Source organism: Scophthalmus maximus, chromosome 2, assembly GCF_022379125.1.
Source record: "Scophthalmus maximus strain ysfricsl-2021 chromosome 2, ASM2237912v1, whole genome shotgun sequence".
Lineage (NCBI taxonomy): Eukaryota > Metazoa > Chordata > Actinopteri > Pleuronectiformes > Scophthalmidae > Scophthalmus > Scophthalmus maximus.
In genome coordinates, this window is record NC_061516.1 from 21,891,512 (window position 1) to 21,912,013 (window position 20,502).

The window sequence follows — 20,502 nt, forward strand, 5'->3', positions numbered from 1 at the left end:
GTCTTGACCTCGACCTTCTGTACGCACGTATCCCCGTCTGTCAGATTGGCTGCCCTCCAGATACTGGTGATGTGCAACTGGCAGATGACTCAGAGGCTCCAGCTGTGGTCGCCATTTTTTTATTGTCTTTGCTCAACGTGAGCTTTCCCTCATCTCTGAAAACTAATGAACCTCTGCATCAGACCCCTTATTATTTAGCTGCGCATGTGGCACACTTGCTTTCATTCCTCATCTACCAGTTACATACAAGCGTGAAGACATAAACCTGGCCACAATTCTTTAATATGCTTTTGGCACATGAAGACTTTTGAAATAAAGGTATAGAGGTCTTGGAGGACACGGGGTGAGCACAGAAGGTTCAGGAGTCACAGCTTTTCCGCCAGTCAAGCATGAAATGGAATTTGTCAGTGGATAACGGCTGCCACCTAAAGGTCAGAGGGTATACCTATACGGCACGTTTTTGTAGTAGCTGAGGGCATCTGGAGATTGTATAGATTAATTAACTTGTGGCAGTTAAAAACTACTATTTCTTCAGGCAAAAAGAGGGAAAAGTCCACAATCAGGAAAATGCATGCATGTCCTTCAGATTTATTTAGAGGAATACATTTAACCTGGAAGCACCTGGCGGAGAAGTTGCCTCGAGCGGCAAGACCATCACTGAAGCATGAAATTGAAATTATTGATGGATACATTCTGACACCAAGAGGTCAGAGAGCCACAATAACCTGCATGTACACCAGCGGCAGTTGAGCTTGGGAGGCCAACGTGTCGCTTCTTAACTGGCATGCCTACTCTCAAATGTTTGTCGGTATGAAACTAATTGTATCTATACTTTGCGTATACTGTTAACAATTAGGCCCGTTGGAATATTGAATGAAAACAAAAGGAACACTGTAAAAGTGCACAATCAGATAGTTTCAGTTTTATTTAATAACTCCTGCATGTGTTCAAGACTACCCTCGGAGACAGTCCTCCATGGCCTGCAGCTCCTGTAATTCATGGCAGCGGGGGCCACAGTGAAGACAGAGGAGTCGTCTGACCTCGGGGATGACGGAGAGGGCCGGGCCTCGGGCACCCCTGGGAGGTGGAGACGAGAAGGACACAGAGCTCTACTAATAATTTCAGCCAAGACAATGAAATAGAGGAAGTGCTTTTCATCTCATTAAATCCCATCAGAGGAAATGACTTGGACAGCTGCACCGGACGCTGAGAAACAGCATGCCCCGAAGATGGTCCTCACTGTCGGTACAACTTACTCACCCGTTGAAGTGGAGCTGAGCTAATTTGAAGAGCTGCTGACCCAGTTCGATGCTGTCGTCCCCGTACTGGGAGCCAGTTGCTGCGGCACTGCGCTCCAGATGGGATGCTGCATTCTTCCAGTCACCTAAGGAAAACCAAGCAGCAAGAGGATGGAAAAAAACCAAAACATAACTGCGCACATGAATAATGCTTCAGGTCATTTGAAAACACCAGGGTGTCTGAGATTCCTGTTATGGGTTTCTTGGCTTTAGCTGCTATATTTGAAATTTAATATGACGTTATTAAGCATTCTGGCTGATTATCCCAGCATCAAGGGGCCAGTAATTTCTGTAATCTGTTACTGTGCCTGGTTTTGGATTTGTTTTTTTTATATCTGCTGAAATCGTACACAAAGTTTGCGACAGACCACTGTCTGTCAAAAGTCCATCAGTTCAATTGTATGGTCTTCTCTACTGTTTGATGGAGCATATATAGATATCCGGTTGAAAAAATGAGTTTCAGCCATTAGTATTTTATAGTTTTTTCTTATTTTAAAGTGTCAACCCATGGTACATTTGTTGAAATGATTATACTTTCATTGAAAATAACCTTTTAGTTCAAACTGCATTATGGCTTACTTTAAAAAAAGGTTAATGTGAACATAGATATGCGTTGATCACATTTTTTCCCTCACCCATTGTAGCATATGCTCTGGCCATGGCATCAGCCAGCTCCCCTTGTAGAGGGTGCGTCTCCGCGAGGATTCGTCCAGCCTGAGTCTGAGCCTTATCCAACAGTCTCAGAGCCGCATCTGAGGGAAGGCAGAGCAGGAGAATAGATGTAACAAAGACCTTCTGAACAAATAATAATCATATATTACCGTATCTGTATAGTGCATCAGCCTTTTAAAATATGCTCATGTTCCTCACCGGGCCGCTCTCTCTCCATGAGGTCCACAGCCTTGTCCAGGTCGACCCTGATCTCCTGCAGCCCGAGGCTCACTTCAGACGGCGACACGTAATGAGAACAGGACGACTTCGGACATATAAATCCTGTTCCTTTGTCCCCACTGCTTTTCTGAAAATCGTACAGTATAATGTCATCAGTCGTAGAGTAAAAAAACAACAAAAAAACGAATGAAAATCGGCCATTGCGAAAAACCAACACGTACATTGAGTGTTCCTTTGCACTTGCAGCACAGGAGTCCAGAATTGCGTCGAGCAGCTTCACCACCCGACCGCTGCGGTCGGAACTCTGCGCCGTCCTCCTGGGTCAGGGTGCAGGCCTCACACTGACACAGGAAGTAGTACTGTTCCCGCAGGAGATGCTGCCGTTCCTGGGTCACCATCCGACTGCTGTGAGGACCTGAAGCAAAGGCGACGAGGGGTTGGTGAAAGAGGCACAACGTTTACATAGATCAAGATGAGGAGAAGATGCTGTACAATCCCCTTGATGTCAATAAAGGATAACTATGTTTCTGCCCCAAATGATTTCCAACTTAAAGTGATTTTGATCCACACGAATGTGCATAATCGGTTTCTTACCGTAGCAGTGCAGGATCTCTTGTCCTGCTTTGATCACCTTGGCTGCTCTGACAGTTACAGTGACTCCGCGAGTCATGCTGCCGTGCTCAGCTACAGCCCCGCCGAAGTCCGCGGACAGATCCGACCCGGAGGGATCAACACTAGTTCCAGTGTTGAACGCCACGCTGGTGTTCGGAGAGCAGGAGTGATTCAGGAGACTAAGAGTTGGGAATATTGCCGTGGCAATGCGGAGTTCCCTGCGGGACTGCACTCGTGAGTTTGCTGCTCCTGTCAGATGCGAGAACCAGAAAGTAAAAGGTCTTTGTGTAACTCAACAACGTTCAGTACATTTTTAACAAAAAAATGCCTGAAATTCACTGGTTCTAACCTCTCACTCATCTACGATAGTGAACATTTCGATTTTAGACCCTGAGTCGAACGACCTATTGAAACGTTATCAGCCAAATGAGTAATAAATGAACTAAGAAAATAAACGGCAGAGTAATCAGTAGTAAACTGAATTGTTCTAGCGAACCAAAGTTGCAGAAATTTTTTTATTATCATTCTCGCCAAAAAGACGTGATCATATTGCAGAGCTGGTAAAAAAAATGATTTTCATACCACTGCGAGTTTTCTTCTGACAATAATTTGTTGTGCTGTCATACGTGGAACCAAAAAAAATCCCTCCAAGTCTTTGAAGTTAATCAAAAGATTTGTCATCCATCTCTTTTCCCCCCTGATTCACTGAAACTGCATCGATGCAACACAAGTTTAAGAGAGAGGGAAAATTATTCTCAAGTTTCCCTGAATTCTTCTTGGCGACAATGCCGATGTTCGAGGGTTGAAAATACCGTATGGAATCTGTATGAGTTACCTGCGTCTTGCAGCACGGTGATTGCCTGAGCGTTGCACCTAAGCTGCAGGACGTGCCTCAGGACCGCACTTCCCATCAGCCACAGCTTCGTGCTCCAATCTCCGTCGCCTCCATCCTCGTGTGGTGACTGGCCGTTCCCAAGGTCCCAAGATGCGGGTGGAGGTCCTGCCTTGCTGAGCTTCAGGTAGACTGTTGCTACGGTAACTGCGTTCAGGAAACGCAGAGCGGGGCTGTGTCGATTCAGGTGGTGAAGCAGGTGAAACACGCTCAGGTAAGAGTCACTGTGGTGACCTGGATGGGTCTCACTAGACTCTATGCAGCCCGGCTTGTCTCTGATTGGTTCCCTGGCCATTTGGATGTTTTTTAACCCCGCCTTGAGGGTCACCCTCAGAGCGAGCTGTGACATCACACCCAGCGCCGTCAAATCTGCTCCCAGCGGACATTCCCAGCGGTGATGTTCCTCCCAGGCCTCCCGCTGACAGCCGGGTGAACAGTATCGGCTGTAACTACACCCGTCGCACGGCACAGGACACAGCGTGTCCGTCAAACACCTGTGACAGCACCTGTGCTCGGTCCCGAACTCTCCTCTCTCGGTGTCCGGCCATCCACTCTTCCCTTGCACCTCCTCCATCCCCGGTATGAGGACACAGCTGTACGGCCTGTCATGGAGGATCACCTCCCCAGCGGCTATTCCCTGCGCAGCCACCAAGTGTCGCCCTTTCTCCGTGCTGAAGCCAACAGCAGCTTGAGGACAAATCTCACTTGTGAGAGACGGTGCTGTGACTCCGTCTGGATCTTCATGATGCTTTGAGGCGGGACCCTGATGGTCGTCTTTCGCCTTTTGACCTTGAGAAACGTGTTTGAGACACTGTGTGCGACGGTCTTCTAGTTTGTGCTGAAGGTGAGAGGGGTAGCCATTTGTCAGGGCTTTGTCAATGTCATTAAGGCAATCCTGAGAAAAACAGACATACTGGATGGTGAGTCACCACGAAATCAAAGCTTGTGAGCAAAATAAAATAATGTCTGACTTTCAACAACTTGTTAAAGTCAGTGTTTTAGCAATAAAGTGATGGCTGATGAAAAAAAAAAACAAGATGGGTCACTCTAGTGTGTAACCCTACATAAGAGCTTTTGGTCAGATTTTTACCATTATTACTCATTTTTATTTGATTCGTAGGGTTTTGCATGAGACAGTTTTCTCCCAACACTTTTAATGAACTCATAATTATCTAAGGGATGTTTGGGTGAAAATTGTCAACGGCAGGAGAAGATGTTTTCTTAGCTTGTGAGGGCTGAGCTCAGAAAAAGTAGTAGTCTGGTGGTAGGTTCTAGGCAGAATCCCGTTTTCCCTAGAGCTGCTTTCAGACATGCACTGAAGTTTGGACATTCTCCTGTATGTGAGAACGAAAATGTCTGCTAAAACAGCCCATGACAGACCCAAAATGGTTTCCAATGCTTTGGGTAATAAAGTAAGAAGGGCTGCAGCAGCTTGTGTTTTAAAGGTAAAATGATGAGTTGAGAAGGTCACTGAGGCTCAGCAGGGAGTTGGAGGAATCTGAGCTTCATCCTTGAGATATTTCAACCTCAAAATGCCTGTGAACAACCTGCGTGTTTCAGATTTCTTCTATAGAGACACAACACTTCACAAAAGACTCTGGAATCTTGTGTCGGACTTGCCTCATTACAGATCATGAACAACAATTAGTGCTATTTGGTCATAAAAGCAATAAGCTTCAGTGAAATGAAATCCTGGATCCCTCAGTGATAATCCACTTGTTTCTGGAAAAAGATCACGCTGTGGAAATTAGCTCAATTATAGGATTATACGTGTCATCAGGGTGAAACTGCTCCCTGACCACATGCCTGGAGACGGATTACAGCTAAATATCTGTCCTATAATCATACTCTGGTTTTGCTCTTTATTAGGTTCACCCAGCAAAAAAAATGCACTTATGACAAAACATGTCCTGCAATAAAAATCGTCACGCAGGTCATAATGTTCAAAAGGTGATAGGTATGCATGTGTGATCGTTTGGGAGGATGCAGTTCGTGGGGGCTGTTGAAAGGTATTGTATTACACAGAGATGTTTCTCTTACTTAAATGTATAATATGATTCTCCAACATCACTATATGGGATCAGTTAATCCCTATCATTTAAGAAGGAGTTGAACATGGAGCCATCTCACCTGGTAGAGCTGCAGATGGTGGAGGGCAGCAGAGCGGTTGGCGTAACACAGAGGCAGCTGCTCCGAACTTAGGGGAGCGAAACTTACGCCCTGTCAAAATAAAAAAACAACATCTGAACCAGTTTGAACCATTTTTTTTTTACATTATCAGAAGAACTAATAACAATGTCAATACAAAACATTAAAAGTCATCAATTGCCAAGCCATCAACTGAAAACACAAATTAGACAGTTGTAAACACAAATGCGACAAGATAGAGACAAAATATATAGATCAGATGGAAAAAATCAAAAGATGGATGTTATTTTTTACGTCGACCCCAGTCCGAGAAAGATTGATATTCACTTCTTCACCTGCGAGTAGTGCAGAGCGGCTGCGGTGTAGTCTCTGGTCTTGAAGCTGCAGTTGCCCCTCTCCCTGCATTTGGCCGCCTGCTCCGTGTCCTTCTGCATGGAGTATGTTGCAGAGATTGACTGCAGAAAATCCAGATCATCCAGGCTGGAAAAAAACAGGATTATGTACAGTTAAAAAACACACAGAGGAAAAAAAACAACTTTGGTCTGTGATAAACAACTGCATTGTTCATAAAATGTCCCCAGCGACAGGATTATCAGGGAAGTTGGATCATATTGACAAATTGTAATCAGAGAATTTCTTCACATTTGACAACAGTGTAGTTATAGTTTGGACAAAGGGAAGGGAGTAATAGAAAAGTGGATGAAGTGGCTCAGCCAATTGCAGATTATTGTCCCTTATGATTGATCAAGACAGCAATATTTAAATAGTTATGTGGTCCCCACTGACACTTATCACATGTAGATGCTGTATAAATCCACTAGTGCTTGACCAGAGGAGGTTTGCTGCATCGCTACTCACGTTGTCAGAGTTAAGGCACTTTTAAAAACAGCATCTACTTCAGTCAGGGACGCGAAATGCTCCTTCGACTCGGGGTCGAGTCCGGTCCATTTCTGGGCGACGTGGTCTTGCCACTGGACGCACGGAAGATCCATCCTGAAGTGCACGGAAAGCCTCGTGAGCACCGGCGGGGCAAGTTGAGGGTTTGTTTTGGTTCCGTTTCACGCCGCTTTGAATCGGTGACAGTTTCGACCGGTTTCCGACCGTGACCTTCAAAGTAAAAGCAGCATCGTCTGAAGCCTTGGCTGTCCCAAGAGAAATCAGTATCTAAAATTGTCCCCCTTTGCATTGGGTTGTCTCCAAAGTGTATTTCATTTTTTCAATTTAATCTTTATTTCAGTTATGGGTCCAAATCATTGTCATAAACAGGGCTAATTTCTTAAATTGTGAAAGACACACAAAATATATTACATTATTTTGAAGGCGGAAAATGCCATATCCGGTGTAGTTCCCGTTTACATGTAACTTGTTGTCGTCATTACGGAAGTAACGTTTGCGTCTCTTCTCTCGCGTTACGTTCTAAACCTTCTCCTTGGTTTAAAGCACAACATTAGCCAACGTCTTCTGGATTTGGAAACAGCGTTACCCGGGTGACATGAGTGTGGCGCTCACGCGAGGGGCGATTGAAGTGAGTATGAATATTAACAAAGCTCAATTGCTATTTGTTTTCTCTTGGGTCGACGTCAACACGCTGAGAAGTTAGCAATATAGCTCTACTAGCTCGCTAGCATGCTAGCACTGTGAGCTAACGGGATTTAAAGGGACAGCTGCATCTACCGTTTAGAAATTGTCCCCAATGAAAAAGTGTCAATGTACAGGGTTTCTTTGAATATGTAGTAACTCAGTAATGAGTCAGTTTGCTTTATTCATTCAAATACTGTTGCATGTAAATGCTACCTTAAGTGGCTCGAATTGCATCTTGACATTTGGCCACTTCTGACCCATAATCTGAGCTCTCTCCTTATAAACTAATGTGTACCCACATGACTTTGCATCAGCTGCGTGGTGATGTGATGGGACAGAATGAGACCAGAGCAGGAGGCACTAAGTGGAAATGTGTTGTTGTTGTTGTTGTTGTTGTTGTCTAGGCCCTGGTCCAAGGCTCACAGGTGGACAACCCCGTACTGCAGCTTCTGGTAAGTACAGTCAGTCCACTTCCCAACAACCAGTCCAGCCATATATTTACCTTTTCTACGTTAGCATGTTTAACTCCACACCATGTTGTCACAATGGTGGGGATCGCGTGGTTAAATTGACATTGAGTACCACGACGCAGACTAAATGAAGTTGATGAGAGTTTCTGTTCTTTGGCTTCCGGTCTTTTTACGGTCACTGTCAAATAAGCAATGACAAAAAGGAAATTTAAGTATTTGTTTGCCATTGTGGTGAAAGACAATTGTATGAAAATGATCATTGTCTATATTGCCATATTCTTGCCCAGTGTACACTGGCTAGTTAATAATGAACAGTTGTTGTTTTGTCTTTTAAAATCCTCCGTTCCTTCTGTTTTTGTCAGAACATGCGTTCGATCGATTGTTCCTCGGGCCAAACCAGGTTCCGGCTTAAGATGAGCGACGGTCAACACTCTTTGTCTTGTGAGTACAGATTGTGTTGGCAGCAGACTGATTGACAAACCTGAGGTGCAGCAGCAAGGCTTACATCAACAATTGTCAAATACCGCAGTGGCAGCAGTGTCATTTTTTGTTGCGTGAGACCTACATGAATATAATTGGTCTTGATGTGTTTGTGTGCAGCCTTGCTGCTGGCCTCCCAATTAAATTATCTGGTGGAAGAGAACCTCCTGGTACCAACCTGTGTGTGCATGCTGAAGAAGACCACCACCAGCACATTGTCAGATGGCAGGTGTGTGTTTCTTCTTTGTTTCCTTTCTACCTCTGCTTCCTATTTGCTGGATATAATTCCCCCTTTTTTCTTTTACTTGTCATCCAGGCTCGTGGTGACTGTGATTGATATGGAGATATTGCAGTCGGCTGAGGAAACCGGAGGGATGATTGGAAATCCAACTCCATCTTATGCAAGAGGTATGTACCTCTTAAAAATGTGCATGCATGGAGTTAGAAACACTGAATAAAAACCTCCTGCAGGTTCCCTATGGTCATTATTCAATTTGCAGATAAGACGTCATCTTCAGAGGATTCGATCTCAAGCCCCCCAGCGTGCTCTTCGTCAGTAGCAGTACCTGGACCCTCCTATGAGGACAACATAAGTGAGTGTCATATTTAATATTGTTTATATGATTTCATGTTGCTGTATTTATGATTCTCTTGTCGCCTCGGTCATTACAAATACATCAAGTGGAAAAAAAACGTCTTTATATGCATTCGATTTTTAATTTGCTGTGATAAAGCTGTCACATGGCAAAAGTAGCTTTTCATTCACAGCAGCAGCTGTTAAAGTGAAATCTGGTTGTTGTTGTTGTTGTTGTTGTTTTATCAGCATCTTATTTTGCTGTGAACAGGCGTCAGCAGCAAGAATTCAGTGGAATCTTCTGTAGCCAACAAACGTCATGTATATTTTACTATATATATTTATAAGTTCACACTTATTGATTACTGTGTCACATTTGAGATAAATCAAGAATAAACAACAGTAGGACTTTTGCTTTCCATGTAGACAGTCGCAGAGTGTGGTGCAGTGTTTTTTTATTCTCATTATAACTACCTGTCCACTTTGTAAAAAACTTTGTAACCTTGTTAGAAGTAAAGTGCCATTTAAATTAAGTTTATTATTTATAAGTTTTGCTATGTTTTGTGTTGAGAAATCTCTTTTTATTAACGAGTAGCAGTAGATACGGTTGGCTTGTTCAGCTTTGCCCTAGTTATTTTAGATAATATGAAAAAAAACAGCAACCTCAGATCTCACCAACAGAGGGAGCCATGCACCCTTTGAAGGAAGTGTGCTGATGAATCATTTTGCCCATCTTCTCCTCAGTGTTGTTGTTCTGCAGCCATTATTTGGATCCCGTAGGATCCCTTCCTGTTAATTTGTCAATCTCATAGACCCTGCCAAACTTTAACCACTCTGACTTTTTCCATTGCTTTGATATTCATTGGACTTCTGTGTCCTTAAGGCTGTAGTCTCTGAGTGTGGGTTGAGAACTCTGTGAAACAGGATCATAATGTGTAGCATGGTTTTCAACAATTGAAGGCAGCGAGGAGCAGGAAATGCTAAATTGATGGACAACTGCGGTTCCTTCAGCTCAAGTGCCTTTTTTCTTTTCTCTCCACATCACATTGTGCACTTTCATCATATTTACTGCTCAGCTATCACAGCAGGTGGAGTCCACAAGTCACCCATTCACTTTTTAAATTTTTTTTTTTACCACTGACCAGATTTTGAGAGCGGAGTAGGACTCTCACATAATGTTTGATTTCCTGCCAAGATGACTGGTGCCATGTATCATGCCCAGAGTAGCCTGTGTTTTATTGCAGCTTCTTCATTTTTAGTTTCCCTCAGTTGTTTCATACCAGCATCTGATCATAGCATCAACAATTGATTTTGTTATGTGGCAGAAACGTACCAAGTAGCCCTCCTCCGTGGAGGATGTAGGCATGTGGGTGGATAATAAGCACTTGGTATATATTGTGTGTTTGTGCATGCGTAGGTGTGTGTCCGTATGTATGTGTTGTGACCGAGGGAGCTTGTGTGGGCCGATGGCTCATGGAGTTCACGGTTTCATGAATATTGTGTTGTGGACTGAATCCCCACGTAGCAAAGCACTGACGGAAGGAGAGAGGGAGAGAAGAAAAAGTCAACTAATTTGACTCGGCAAAGATGAGGCTCTGCATTAAGTAGTTCATCAGACTCTATCCTTATTATATCCTTTGATCCATGTTACCTAAGAGATCCCGCCAGATACAGAGAACCTGCTGCTCTGTTTAATTGTTGTGTTGATTAAATGGTCCTGCACTTCTCTGTAGAGCCAAAAGGAAATCTTATGCATAAAATCTCAATGCGTTTTCTCCCAGTGAATGCAGCTAGTAAAGTGTTTGTTGACTTTTTTTTTTATTTTTTGCAAATTGCATTTTCAGGAAGTAGATAAATGTGTGTGCATTCACAAAATTGCCAAAGGCCATGAATGAAGTGTTTCCAATTAACTGTGGGCGACGCAATGACTAGGGACACAGCTGTTGTAGTGGAGAGTCTGAGCTCCAGCATCTCTAAAGTCTGCAGCCTTTGAGCAACACACTGGATCCCTGGGCGCTTCAATTTGGCTTAATGTGGCTCCTCGCTCTTCACAATCAATTTCTTCCTCGTATCTTAGCTGCTGCCAGTAGGTTTCCCTAAGAGAGGCTGAAGATGCGACGAGTAACGGTAAATAAATGGTCAGAAGATTACATTGATACTGATCTTCTAGTCTTAACGACTACTCAAAGCGCTTTACACTCACACAAAAATTGGGTCATAAACATTTTCTGGAGTTTGCACTGCAGTTCACATATAAATATGTAATATGTAATAATAATTATAAAAAATAATACATGGCAGCAGGACAATTTCCGGAACATTCTGTGGCTTCTGGGTAGATCTTGCAGGAGGCAGGACGTGATGATAATTCTGCTGCAGAAAGCTGTGTTTTTTTTTACAGTCATCAACACGCCCACTCGCTTTCCTAGAGATTTTCCTGTGAGAGCAAGGGCTAACTTGGATATTTTTTGGAATTGTACCTGGGGGGGAGACATGCGGTGATCGAACCACCAACCTGAGAGACACCTGAAGCAGAAAATTACAGAAGAAGAAGAAGAAGAATAAATGATGAATGTTTTCTTCAATGATGAATAAAACATTCCGATTCAACACACATCAAATTATTTTTTTTATTGGAAAGACATGACAGAACATTAGAGCAGTCACAGGTGCTGTTATCGAGTGCTTCAGGAATTCTGCTGTACTGCAATGAAACAATAACATTAATATTACAATAATTCCGTCCATCCGCTTGTTTATTTCTCATGAGATCAGCTGACCAATCACTGCAACAGATTCTGACTGAAGCTGTGTTCTGTGTCTGGTTAAAAAAAAGGCCTTTCACACAAGTTCCACCTCCGATTCCTCGCTCTTGCTCCCCGTCGTCTCCATAAGATGTACTCATGGGCGGAGGAGCAGGTGTCAGCAGAGTTTGAAGAAATACCTTTAAGGGTTTTCAACATTTTAATTTTTGTCGGAGCATGTCGGCCACAAGTGACACTCGACTCCCTCCATTCGCAAAAAAAACATCAACATTTGAGTCACAATGTTAATATTCTGAAATGGCAGACAAAAGGGGAGTCAGGGGTCATGACACGGCAGCCACCGAACGGCTCTGTTACCATTTAAATATTCATCAGCAGCCGTCACTTAAAATAGACTGCCGTCAAAGCGCTTCACAGATAATATTCGAATTCCGGTGAGAACTGCACTCGCTGAAGTGCAGTTAAAAAAAATGACTTAAAAAAATATTCATTATTCATCAGTCACCATTCTCTGCAGGTTTCCTTTGTACTCGTCTTCTCATGAACACAAACACTCGCGCTACGTTTCTTCCTCACTTTCTTTATTGCTTTATTCTTGTCCAATTGTCCTGAAGTGTTTTCACCGCCAAGCAGCCTTTCGCAAACAGGGGGCTGCTGAATACGCTATTGGCATACACATTAGCAGCCCATCCTGATCTTAATCACAAAAAATGAGGATCCTTGATAAAGGTCTGTGCCCCTCACTTTGCTGTTCAACCCCCCCCCAACCTATCATCTCCCCTTCTCTTCTTCTTTCGCGGCAGACTTCCTTCCTTCTAACACTCCAACATCCAGAAAACGTGTGTATGAATATTTATGTTAATTACCTCGCCCCTGGAAATAGCTGTTCAACCTGTGATTTTCTCCAAGGAATTTGCTCAAGACACACACACACACACACACACACACACACAGACACACACACACACATACACACACAGACACACACACACACACACACACAGGATAGGAGTATGTGTCTCAGCGGAGGGGTGTCTCTCTGGAACAGCATCTTTTATCCCAGACAATTATTTCCCCAAAATGCTGTTGCCCGGGAAATCTGTGCCAAAATGAGGGATTGCATAATTATTATTATTATTGTATTTTTTTGGACAACCGCTCACTGTCCAGCCTGAATCATCGCTGATGGGGCTGATGCTCTCTCCGTTGTGGGAGGTGAGAGAAAACCTTGTGATCCTGTGGGCTTGACAAACTGTTCAAGTTTTCTAGCGTTGCCATTTGTTAAAAGCTGAGTCTTTGTTTTAGAAGCAAAAGGATTCTATTCTAAACTTTTTTTTAGAAATTGTTGTGTTGATAAATTTTTATATGACATTTTGTATTGACTCTACGTGGAAGTAAGTGCACACCTACTGTAGCAATGACAGAAATAATAGACAAAGGATTTAATCTCCCCGGGAACACACTCATAGTGTTGCATTCAGTTTTTCACCAAAGAAAAAAAAGAAGACTGCAGTTCCTTCAGCTCAAGTGGCTTTTTCATCATCACATTGTGCTCTTTTATCATAGAAACTGTCCAGCTGTCGGAACAGGAAACTTTCTTGTGTCCCAATGGCGAGTCCACGACTCAGATATGTTTTTTAAATATATGACTGAAAAGCAAAAGTACAGTAGTTATGAAATGAATGCCTCTTTGGTGGTCTTACCCAAGAGGAAAAACAACAGTTTAATTCATTGGCACAAACTGATGTGAACAGAGAATTTAGTGAATCTGTAGGGGAGCTTAAATTTCTCAGGTATTTTTGGCAGCAGCTCACATGATCAGATAACGGCACCAACAGTAATATTTTATAACACATGAAATGTATTTGTCAATGTGTTTGATGAGGCTCGTCAATGACAGATACTGTTGTTGATAACTTTGACATGGCCCTTAACAACAGCAACTGCAATCTGCAAAAGAATCCAGAAACAATGGGGGAGATAGTGACCATATTTCCTAGATTTGACTGTATGGCAGAGGCATACAGCCAACAAGGTGTTTTTTACTTTCCAAACAAATCGACAGAAATTTGGGGAAAACATGTCCATCATAATTTCCTTGAGCCTAAAGCAACATCTTCACAGTGCTTGTTTTGAAGTTCTCACTTTGGAGAGTCTAGGAAATATTTTGTATTTTTGCTCAAAAACAAATTCAAGAAAATCTGTCGACTAATAAATGTATTTACTTATCTTTCAGCACTATTACATTTCCATCTCGATAATTTTGACTTCTCCTTCTCTTTCACTTTGTTACCGAGCAGCCCATTCTCCTCCCCAAGGCTGGGGAAGAAGTTTTGGGGGAACATCACCCATGAAGATGTCACCCATGAAGATGTCACCCATGAAGATGTCACCCATGAAGGCGTCTCCCATGAAGGCGTCTCCCATGAAGGCATCACCCATGAAGGCATCACCCATGAAGGCATCACCCATGAAGGCATCACCCATGAAGATGTCACCCATGAAGATGTCACCCATGAAGATGTCACCCATGAAGGCTACCAGCTCCTCTCCAGGTTCTTCAACAAAAGTGATGCCTATTGCCGAACTCAACCCCTACCAAAGCAAGTAAGTGTGTGTATGGTATTTGTGAGAGAATTTAAAAACAACAATTTAATTTCTGTAGTAGACAGATAGGAAACACTTTACCTGACTTGCGTGTATTTCCCCCCATTCTCCAGTACGAAATATCTCTTCTATACATTTATTTATAAAAGTTATTTAACTTGCTCATTCATCACCTTAGCTATTTCCTCCCATGCTGTGCGTCTACTTCCCTGTTTCCTTCAATGTCGGAGTGGCACTTTGGGGCATGTTTGGAAATGTGTATATGTGTTTGTGCAGGCATGTGCGAGCAGTCTATGTTTTTTTTTCTATACACCATTGTGTGTGGCTGTGTGAATTTGTGCACGTGTGCATGTTGATCAGCCCATTTGCATAGAAATGAAATGAAATGGCCGATCGTGCTGTAGAGACGGACACTTAAATGGCAGGTACTGCTGGGCCTTTATGATTTGCTGCTGAGGTTTCGATTCTGCTCTTTGGGCCCAGTGGGGATTTCACCAACCTCAAGTTTTTTTTTTTCCTTCCTTCTCTCAATTTCTTCACCTCCTCCAGGGCTCCGTTTTCCTAGCTTCTTATCATTTCATTATGCGTAGGTCTCTGCCTCTGACCTTTTAAAGTTGGACCACAAAAAGACAAGAGCACAGTATAGCAAGATGTTAGTTGTCCAGATTGGAATAAAGCTACTCTGACAAATCTCCCTCTATGTTTGGACTCTGATAACGTGGCCCTGTTTGAAATTGCAAGCTGTAAAGATAACTGCGCCTGTAGGTGTTGTAATAAACTGATGACAGTTCTAACTTTGATGTTAGGGAGTACCTACAGTGAGTAAGAAAAAAAACGGATGACTTCAGCAGCTGGGGTTCATCCACATATGGTTGTGTGAGATGAAAAATTAAAAGTGTGTGTGTGTGTGGGTGTGGGTGTGGGTGTGTCTGTGTTACATACAGTAGATTATATGGAGATGTTTTTGTATGTGCATGTGGTCTTTTATGACCGTTTGCATGGCTCTCTGATCCCATTCTGCGGGTGTTAAGTAATAGCATGTAGAGCGGACTATAATTGGCTTTTGGCTGCCATAAACCTTGGTGGAGCAGTCTTATCCATACTGAGCAGGGAATGGGGTTCACTCTGGGCCAGCAGCTGCTCTCATGATAGGGGATTTAATTGCAGGCAAAGTTATGGTATGAATATCCTCCATTGCACAATTATCAACGCAGTCAAAAAGCTCACTGCTGCATAAACCGCAGAGCTTGGCTGGCTGTTGTTTAAAAAAACGGAAGGAGAGGCACATTTTAAATGCATCCAGGAGTTGGAAGATGTACAACACCTAGTTCACTCTTTGAAAAGAAAGTTGTCGGATGCTTTTTTTCTTTCTTTCATGGAACTTTTAAAAAGACTGAAAATACACGCATCCGGTTTCCTTGGGATTTGTTCTTTTGCGCAGTTGTGTTTCACGTTGCTTTCTGAAGTGAGCAGACTTGGGAGGCTCATTAACAAAAAAAAAGAGAGATTTTCAAAGCATCTCTGCAGCATTTGTTTATGTTTGTGCTGACCTTTAGACCGAAACTCTCTTAGTGAAGTTGCACATAACTATATTGGTCAAAGACAACTTTTTGACAACCATTTTTAAGAAGGATTTACTGTTATTTAGTGTTATTATGCATTAACATAAAATAAATATTTTCTTGGAAATAGAAGATGAATTCATGATTACTGTGATTTAAGGCTGCAACTAACGATTATTTTCATAATCGATTAATCTGTCGATTAATCGATGAGTTGTTTGGTCCATAAAATGTCGTTAAATTGTGAAAAATGATCGCTCATGTTCCCCAAACGCCAACATGATGTTTTGCTTTGACCACACACCAAAGATATTTGGTTTACTGTCATAGAGGAGCAAAGAAATCAGAAAATATTCACATTTTAAAAGCTGAAATCAGAGACTATTTCCTTTTTTTTTATAAAAATGATTTTTCTCTACCGATTAATCGATTATCAAAATAGTTTGCGATTAATTTAGTGATTGATTACTTATCGATTAATCGATTAACTGTTGCAGCTCTACTGTTATAAGGTTTTTCCTAGGAAAATCATCAATAGCATATTGTCTGATTAGGCATTGTTGACATATACTTTGTAAGTTGTGATTCGATATTACAGATGTCTACCATGTTCCCATCCCTAGGTGGACTATCAGAGCCCGAGTCACCAACAAGTCCAATGTCCGCACCTGGAGTAACTCCAGAGGGGACGGCAAGCTCTTCTCCTTTGAGATAGTGGATGAGAGCGTGAGTAGCGGAGCGGAGAGGCACTGAATATCTGACTGTTGCACGTCAACATATGTCACACATGGGCCTTTTTCCGTTTTATTCACGCAATGAAATGTAACTTTATGGAAATGTGCTGGTCAACAGGGAGAAATCAAGATCACGGCCTTCAACAACGAGGTGGACACGTTTTTCTCTTTAGTGGAGCAAGGCAAGGTGAGCAACACACCCACTCAGCTGTATCCATCCACACTTTAGATGATAAGAGCTTCTTAGGAAGATCACGTATTAACCTTGGCCATGTGCTGCACGTTGCCCACGGTGGCTGAATGCTCCCAAGTAAATGTTTTCTACTAACATTATTTCAAAAGGAAATTAACGGAGGCGCCCAAGTCATTAACTCAAGACAACAGCAAGACGATAGAGGATATAACAAATTCACACACTTCTTGGAGACTTACCCTCAGTCTCACACATCCATTTCGTATACATTGCACATTGTCACAAACAAGTGTATCATTTGCAAAGTATGTCTGATAAACCCCGTCTACAAAATCCTCTGATGCCTGCTGGATTTCTGGACAATGACTGAGCCAGAGGCAAGTATTAGAGGATTCTGTGGAAGGGATTTATTAAGTCATATTTTATGGAAATATGTATTTTTGGGACGATTTTGCAGTCAGGTTTTACATATGTTATTGTTTTGCTGTTTTTAAAGTGTCTTGTTATCTTCAGTGTACAGAAATGGCTGCCAGACTTGCAGGCAGCATTGTCCATGGAGTATGAATATAAAGTTTTTCCTTCAGTTTTGTGGGGGCTCAAGTGATTGATACAGAGATTATGACTTTTGAGTAAAGTAATCCTGTAAGATATCAAAGGATGGGTTTGGATTCTTTCTGTCTTGAAACAATACTCACATTTTCACCGAGAATTAATGGTCTCTGTAATAATTCCTTGTCTACTACCACATAGAGGGACTACTGTACATTGTAAGAAATGTCGGTACAAAACCCCAAATCCCTTATTCTGTGCAAAAAATAAATAAATTCTGAAGTTCAGCCAATCGGTGTCAAGTAAGCCTCATCAATTATCTTTCTTTGTCCCAGTAGTCACTGTGCTCCAGCAACGTTACTTCCAAGGATGAATCCTTCCGCTGTTGCTCAATAACAGCATGTCTTCACAGAAAGCATTACAACTGTATTTGTCAGTAATGTGTCTTTTGGAACAGACACATGTGAGTCACATGTTATTAGGCTCCAATGTGATTTTACCAGAGCTGTATTCAATGCAACTACAATCACCGTTTTCAAAAATCCTTGTGAACTGTGTCTCAGTACTGTGCCTGAACGCATCTTCTGCAGACATGTACCAGACTAAAGGTGTAATTAACTGTTGCTGCTCTGCTGACGTTCTGCTCTTGTAAGGAGACACTGTCTGGCTAAAAATAAAGTGGGACTTTTATACAGAGAAAGCCCCACTATGGAAGATACTAACTTGGGTTTGAAAATTCAAATACATCCAAAACATGCCGTGTTATTGAAGGCCTCACCTCACACAGTAGTCTAACGATGGCTCTTTTAGGAGACACTGAGGTACTTGTGGCGAGCTAGCCCTTTAGCCAGCTGCATTGAGCTAAACAGCAACGTTAACTTCTGATGTTTAAAGTTTAGTGTCTGGTAGTGGTAACTACGTTGAAATATAAATCAAAAAAAACCTGACATGATCATACATTCCTCTTCCTTCCCAGTAGTCATTTTGGTTGTGGTGGTGCTCAGCTAATTTTCTTTAATTATCTGTTTTCAGCAAGAAAATGTAACGTCAACACAAAATACATATAATTATATGTAATTATTATCAAATTATGCCAAAATAAATGTTTATTTTTTTTTCTTTTATTGGCTGCCAGTCCAACAAATTGACAAATATTCAGCAGTGGAAAAACATCACACCACAAGGGAAATGATTAGTGACCGATAACCCTCAAAACGTATATAGACATGTGAATATTTTATTGCGGTAGACTTTAAAAAACCTCTAATAAGTGCGAATAGAGACTGATCTGAATCTGAAAAGATTCTTGGAGGCAGACTTTGTTAATGGGCTCATCTTTCAACCCGGGGACCCCAGATCAAGACCCCGTGTCAGCAAGCATCTGCTTTCCTGTCCTTTTAATAAGAAATGCAGCGACCTATCAACTCAAGCTCCCAGAACATAACAGACAATGACAGTGACCTCTGACATTGCTGGAGGGCTGCAAACCAAAGAGAATTTCATCAAAAAATAGCCAGCAGTGTCCTTTAATTAATCTATATATTAAGCAATAATTCATATTTATAATACAGATCCCTTATTTATACTTATAAGAACACAGTCGATGTCATAAAATGAGGTATATAGATGCATGATGACACAGTGAGAGATATTAACATTTGTTTTCCTCTAAAAAATAGTTGCAACCAGTTAGCATCGCTCATAACATGCCCTTTGCATGTTTCCCTTAATCTATGCAATTTCAGCCAGGTGCAACACATGCTAAAGCTCTTGCCAGACGCAGTCTGGCCCACAGAGCTTAATAACTCAATTAACCCCAGCCATCATAATGCCAGTCGCGCCTACTCAGGTACCGGCGACTGGCAGTGACTCCCAACTCAGCCCCAGATCCAATTTGTGCCCTCTGCCCTCCAAAGATAAATAAAGGAATGAATCTGTCTTCCCTTCGTGATCTGAGTATTGACGAAACAATGAGTGGGCGTGGCAGGCTCTGAGAGGCCAGGTTGATTATAACATTAGTTTCATGTTCCGAGCTTTGAGTGGCGTAAATCAGAGAGAAGTAAAGGAAAGGGAGTGGACGACGGGGACAAACTTGGAGGCAGAGAGAGTGAGAGTGGATAATGGATGGAGAGCTGCAAGAGTAAATGAAGAAGTGTGACCTGCAGATTAAGTTTGAATTGTACTGTTTAGCAGACTTGCTCACGGCAGCTGCTTATTTTCTGGTGAATTAGAGAAGTGATGGGGCTGAGATGTCACCACATCTTAGTCAGACCTGAAGGTATCCCATTCCCACTAAGAGGTTTTGCTGGAACAGTAGCTTCATTGTAATAATAATTTCCTTGGCAGGATCAATAAAGTGGTCTCTCAATTCGATCGGCCACAGTTGCTTCAAAGTCACAGTAAAATGACCAGGTCTGATTGAATGATGCCAGTGCACCTCGTTCATCTGTCCCCTGTAGGTGTACTACATCTCCAAGGCAACGCTGAAGGTGGCCAACAAAAAGTACAATTCGCTGAAGAACGACTATGAGATGACGCTGCACGCTAATACATCCATTGTGCCGTGTGACGACGGTCAGGAAGTCCCCACAGTGCAGTGTGACTTTGTGCCCATTGCCCAGCTGGAAAACAGAGACAAAGACGCCGTCATTGGTAAGAGACATTCATCAGTGAGACTTGATTTGGACATTTCATACACTTTTTAACCAATAACAGAGCAACTAAACTGTGAGTGAGCAGGTAGAGCTTTCGTGCCAAGGAATTAAACAAGGTGTTGATAACAGAAAATTGAGTGCGATTCAGCCGCCACAAATTCATTTTGATTGATTGATGGCTTGTGGATAATTAGGGAGTGATTGTAACACATTCCTGAATTGCTGCTATTCACAGTACATCAGTCTTGATAATCAGATGCAAAGATTAACAACAACCCTGCGAGTGGGGCGTTTGTCCAATCAGGTGAAGGAAAGGTTATTGTGACATTCGTGAGACAAAGAGAACTGTCAACAATCTTTTGCACCACAAGTTAGCTGGATTGGACTGACATCAGTATTAAGAAACGTCTTGCCAGGACACATTAGTCCTAATGTAAGATGGTCGTATTTTATCCTTATCTTCTTTTCTATATTCTGTGATGTTTGCATATA

General features: G+C 42.3%; 2 protein-coding genes across 8 annotated transcripts in view; one reads left to right on the top strand and one right to left on the bottom strand.

Annotated features, from left to right (window-relative positions):
• Positions 1–894: 894 nt before the first annotated feature.
• Positions 895–6,913, bottom strand: smyd4 (SET and MYND domain containing 4). Its single transcript, XM_035626924.2, has 10 exons — positions 6,700–6,913; positions 6,177–6,321; positions 5,824–5,913; positions 3,637–4,588; positions 2,784–3,050; positions 2,411–2,604; positions 2,169–2,316; positions 1,934–2,050; positions 1,261–1,384; positions 895–1,077 (listed from the first exon to the last, which is right to left on the bottom strand). The coding sequence occupies exons 1-10, from the start codon at positions 6,831–6,833 to the stop codon at positions 954–956; spliced, it is 2,295 nt and encodes a 764-aa protein (XP_035482817.2). The 5' UTR covers positions 6,834–6,913; the 3' UTR covers positions 895–953.
• A 304-nt stretch (positions 6,914–7,217) lies between these two features.
• LOC118300822 (replication protein A 70 kDa DNA-binding subunit) overlaps positions 7,218–20,502 on the top strand; it is a 44,052-nt gene continuing 30,767 nt past the window's right edge. For 4 of the 7 annotated variants that reach the window (XM_035625633.2, XM_047329868.1, XM_047329865.1 and 1 more), the window contains exons 1-10: positions 7,218–7,366; positions 7,827–7,874; positions 8,255–8,333; positions 8,493–8,601; positions 8,689–8,780; positions 8,873–8,965; positions 14,012–14,318; positions 16,504–16,606; positions 16,733–16,801; positions 19,816–20,008. In XM_035625633.2, the coding sequence (XP_035481526.2) occupies positions 7,334–7,366; positions 7,827–7,874; positions 8,255–8,333; positions 8,493–8,601; positions 8,689–8,780; positions 8,873–8,965; positions 14,012–14,318; positions 16,504–16,606; positions 16,733–16,801; positions 19,816–20,008 (1,126 nt within the window). In that variant the 5' untranslated portion in view covers positions 7,218–7,333. Of the gene's footprint in view, positions 7,367–7,826; positions 7,875–8,254; positions 8,334–8,492; positions 8,602–8,688; positions 8,781–8,843; positions 8,966–14,011; positions 14,319–16,503; positions 16,607–16,732; positions 16,802–19,815; positions 20,009–20,502 lie in introns of those variants that run through there. The other 3 variants (XM_047329872.1, XM_035625634.2, XM_035625635.2) reach the window with 3 other exon arrangements.

Excerpts from the sequence above, each read along its gene's own strand:
- smyd4 (XM_035626924.2), bottom strand. The coding sequence starts at position 6,833 with ATGGATCTTCCGTGCGTCCAGTGGCAAGACCACGTCGCCCAGAAATGG. Across the intron at positions 5,914-6,176 it reads CCGCTCTGCACTACTCGCAG|GGCGTAAGTTTCGCTCCCCT; the intron begins GTGAAGAAGTGA and ends TTATTTTGACAG. Across the intron at positions 3,051-3,636 it reads CACCGTGCTGCAAGACGCAG|GAGCAGCAAACTCACGAGTG; the intron begins GTAACTCATACA and ends CGCATCTGACAG.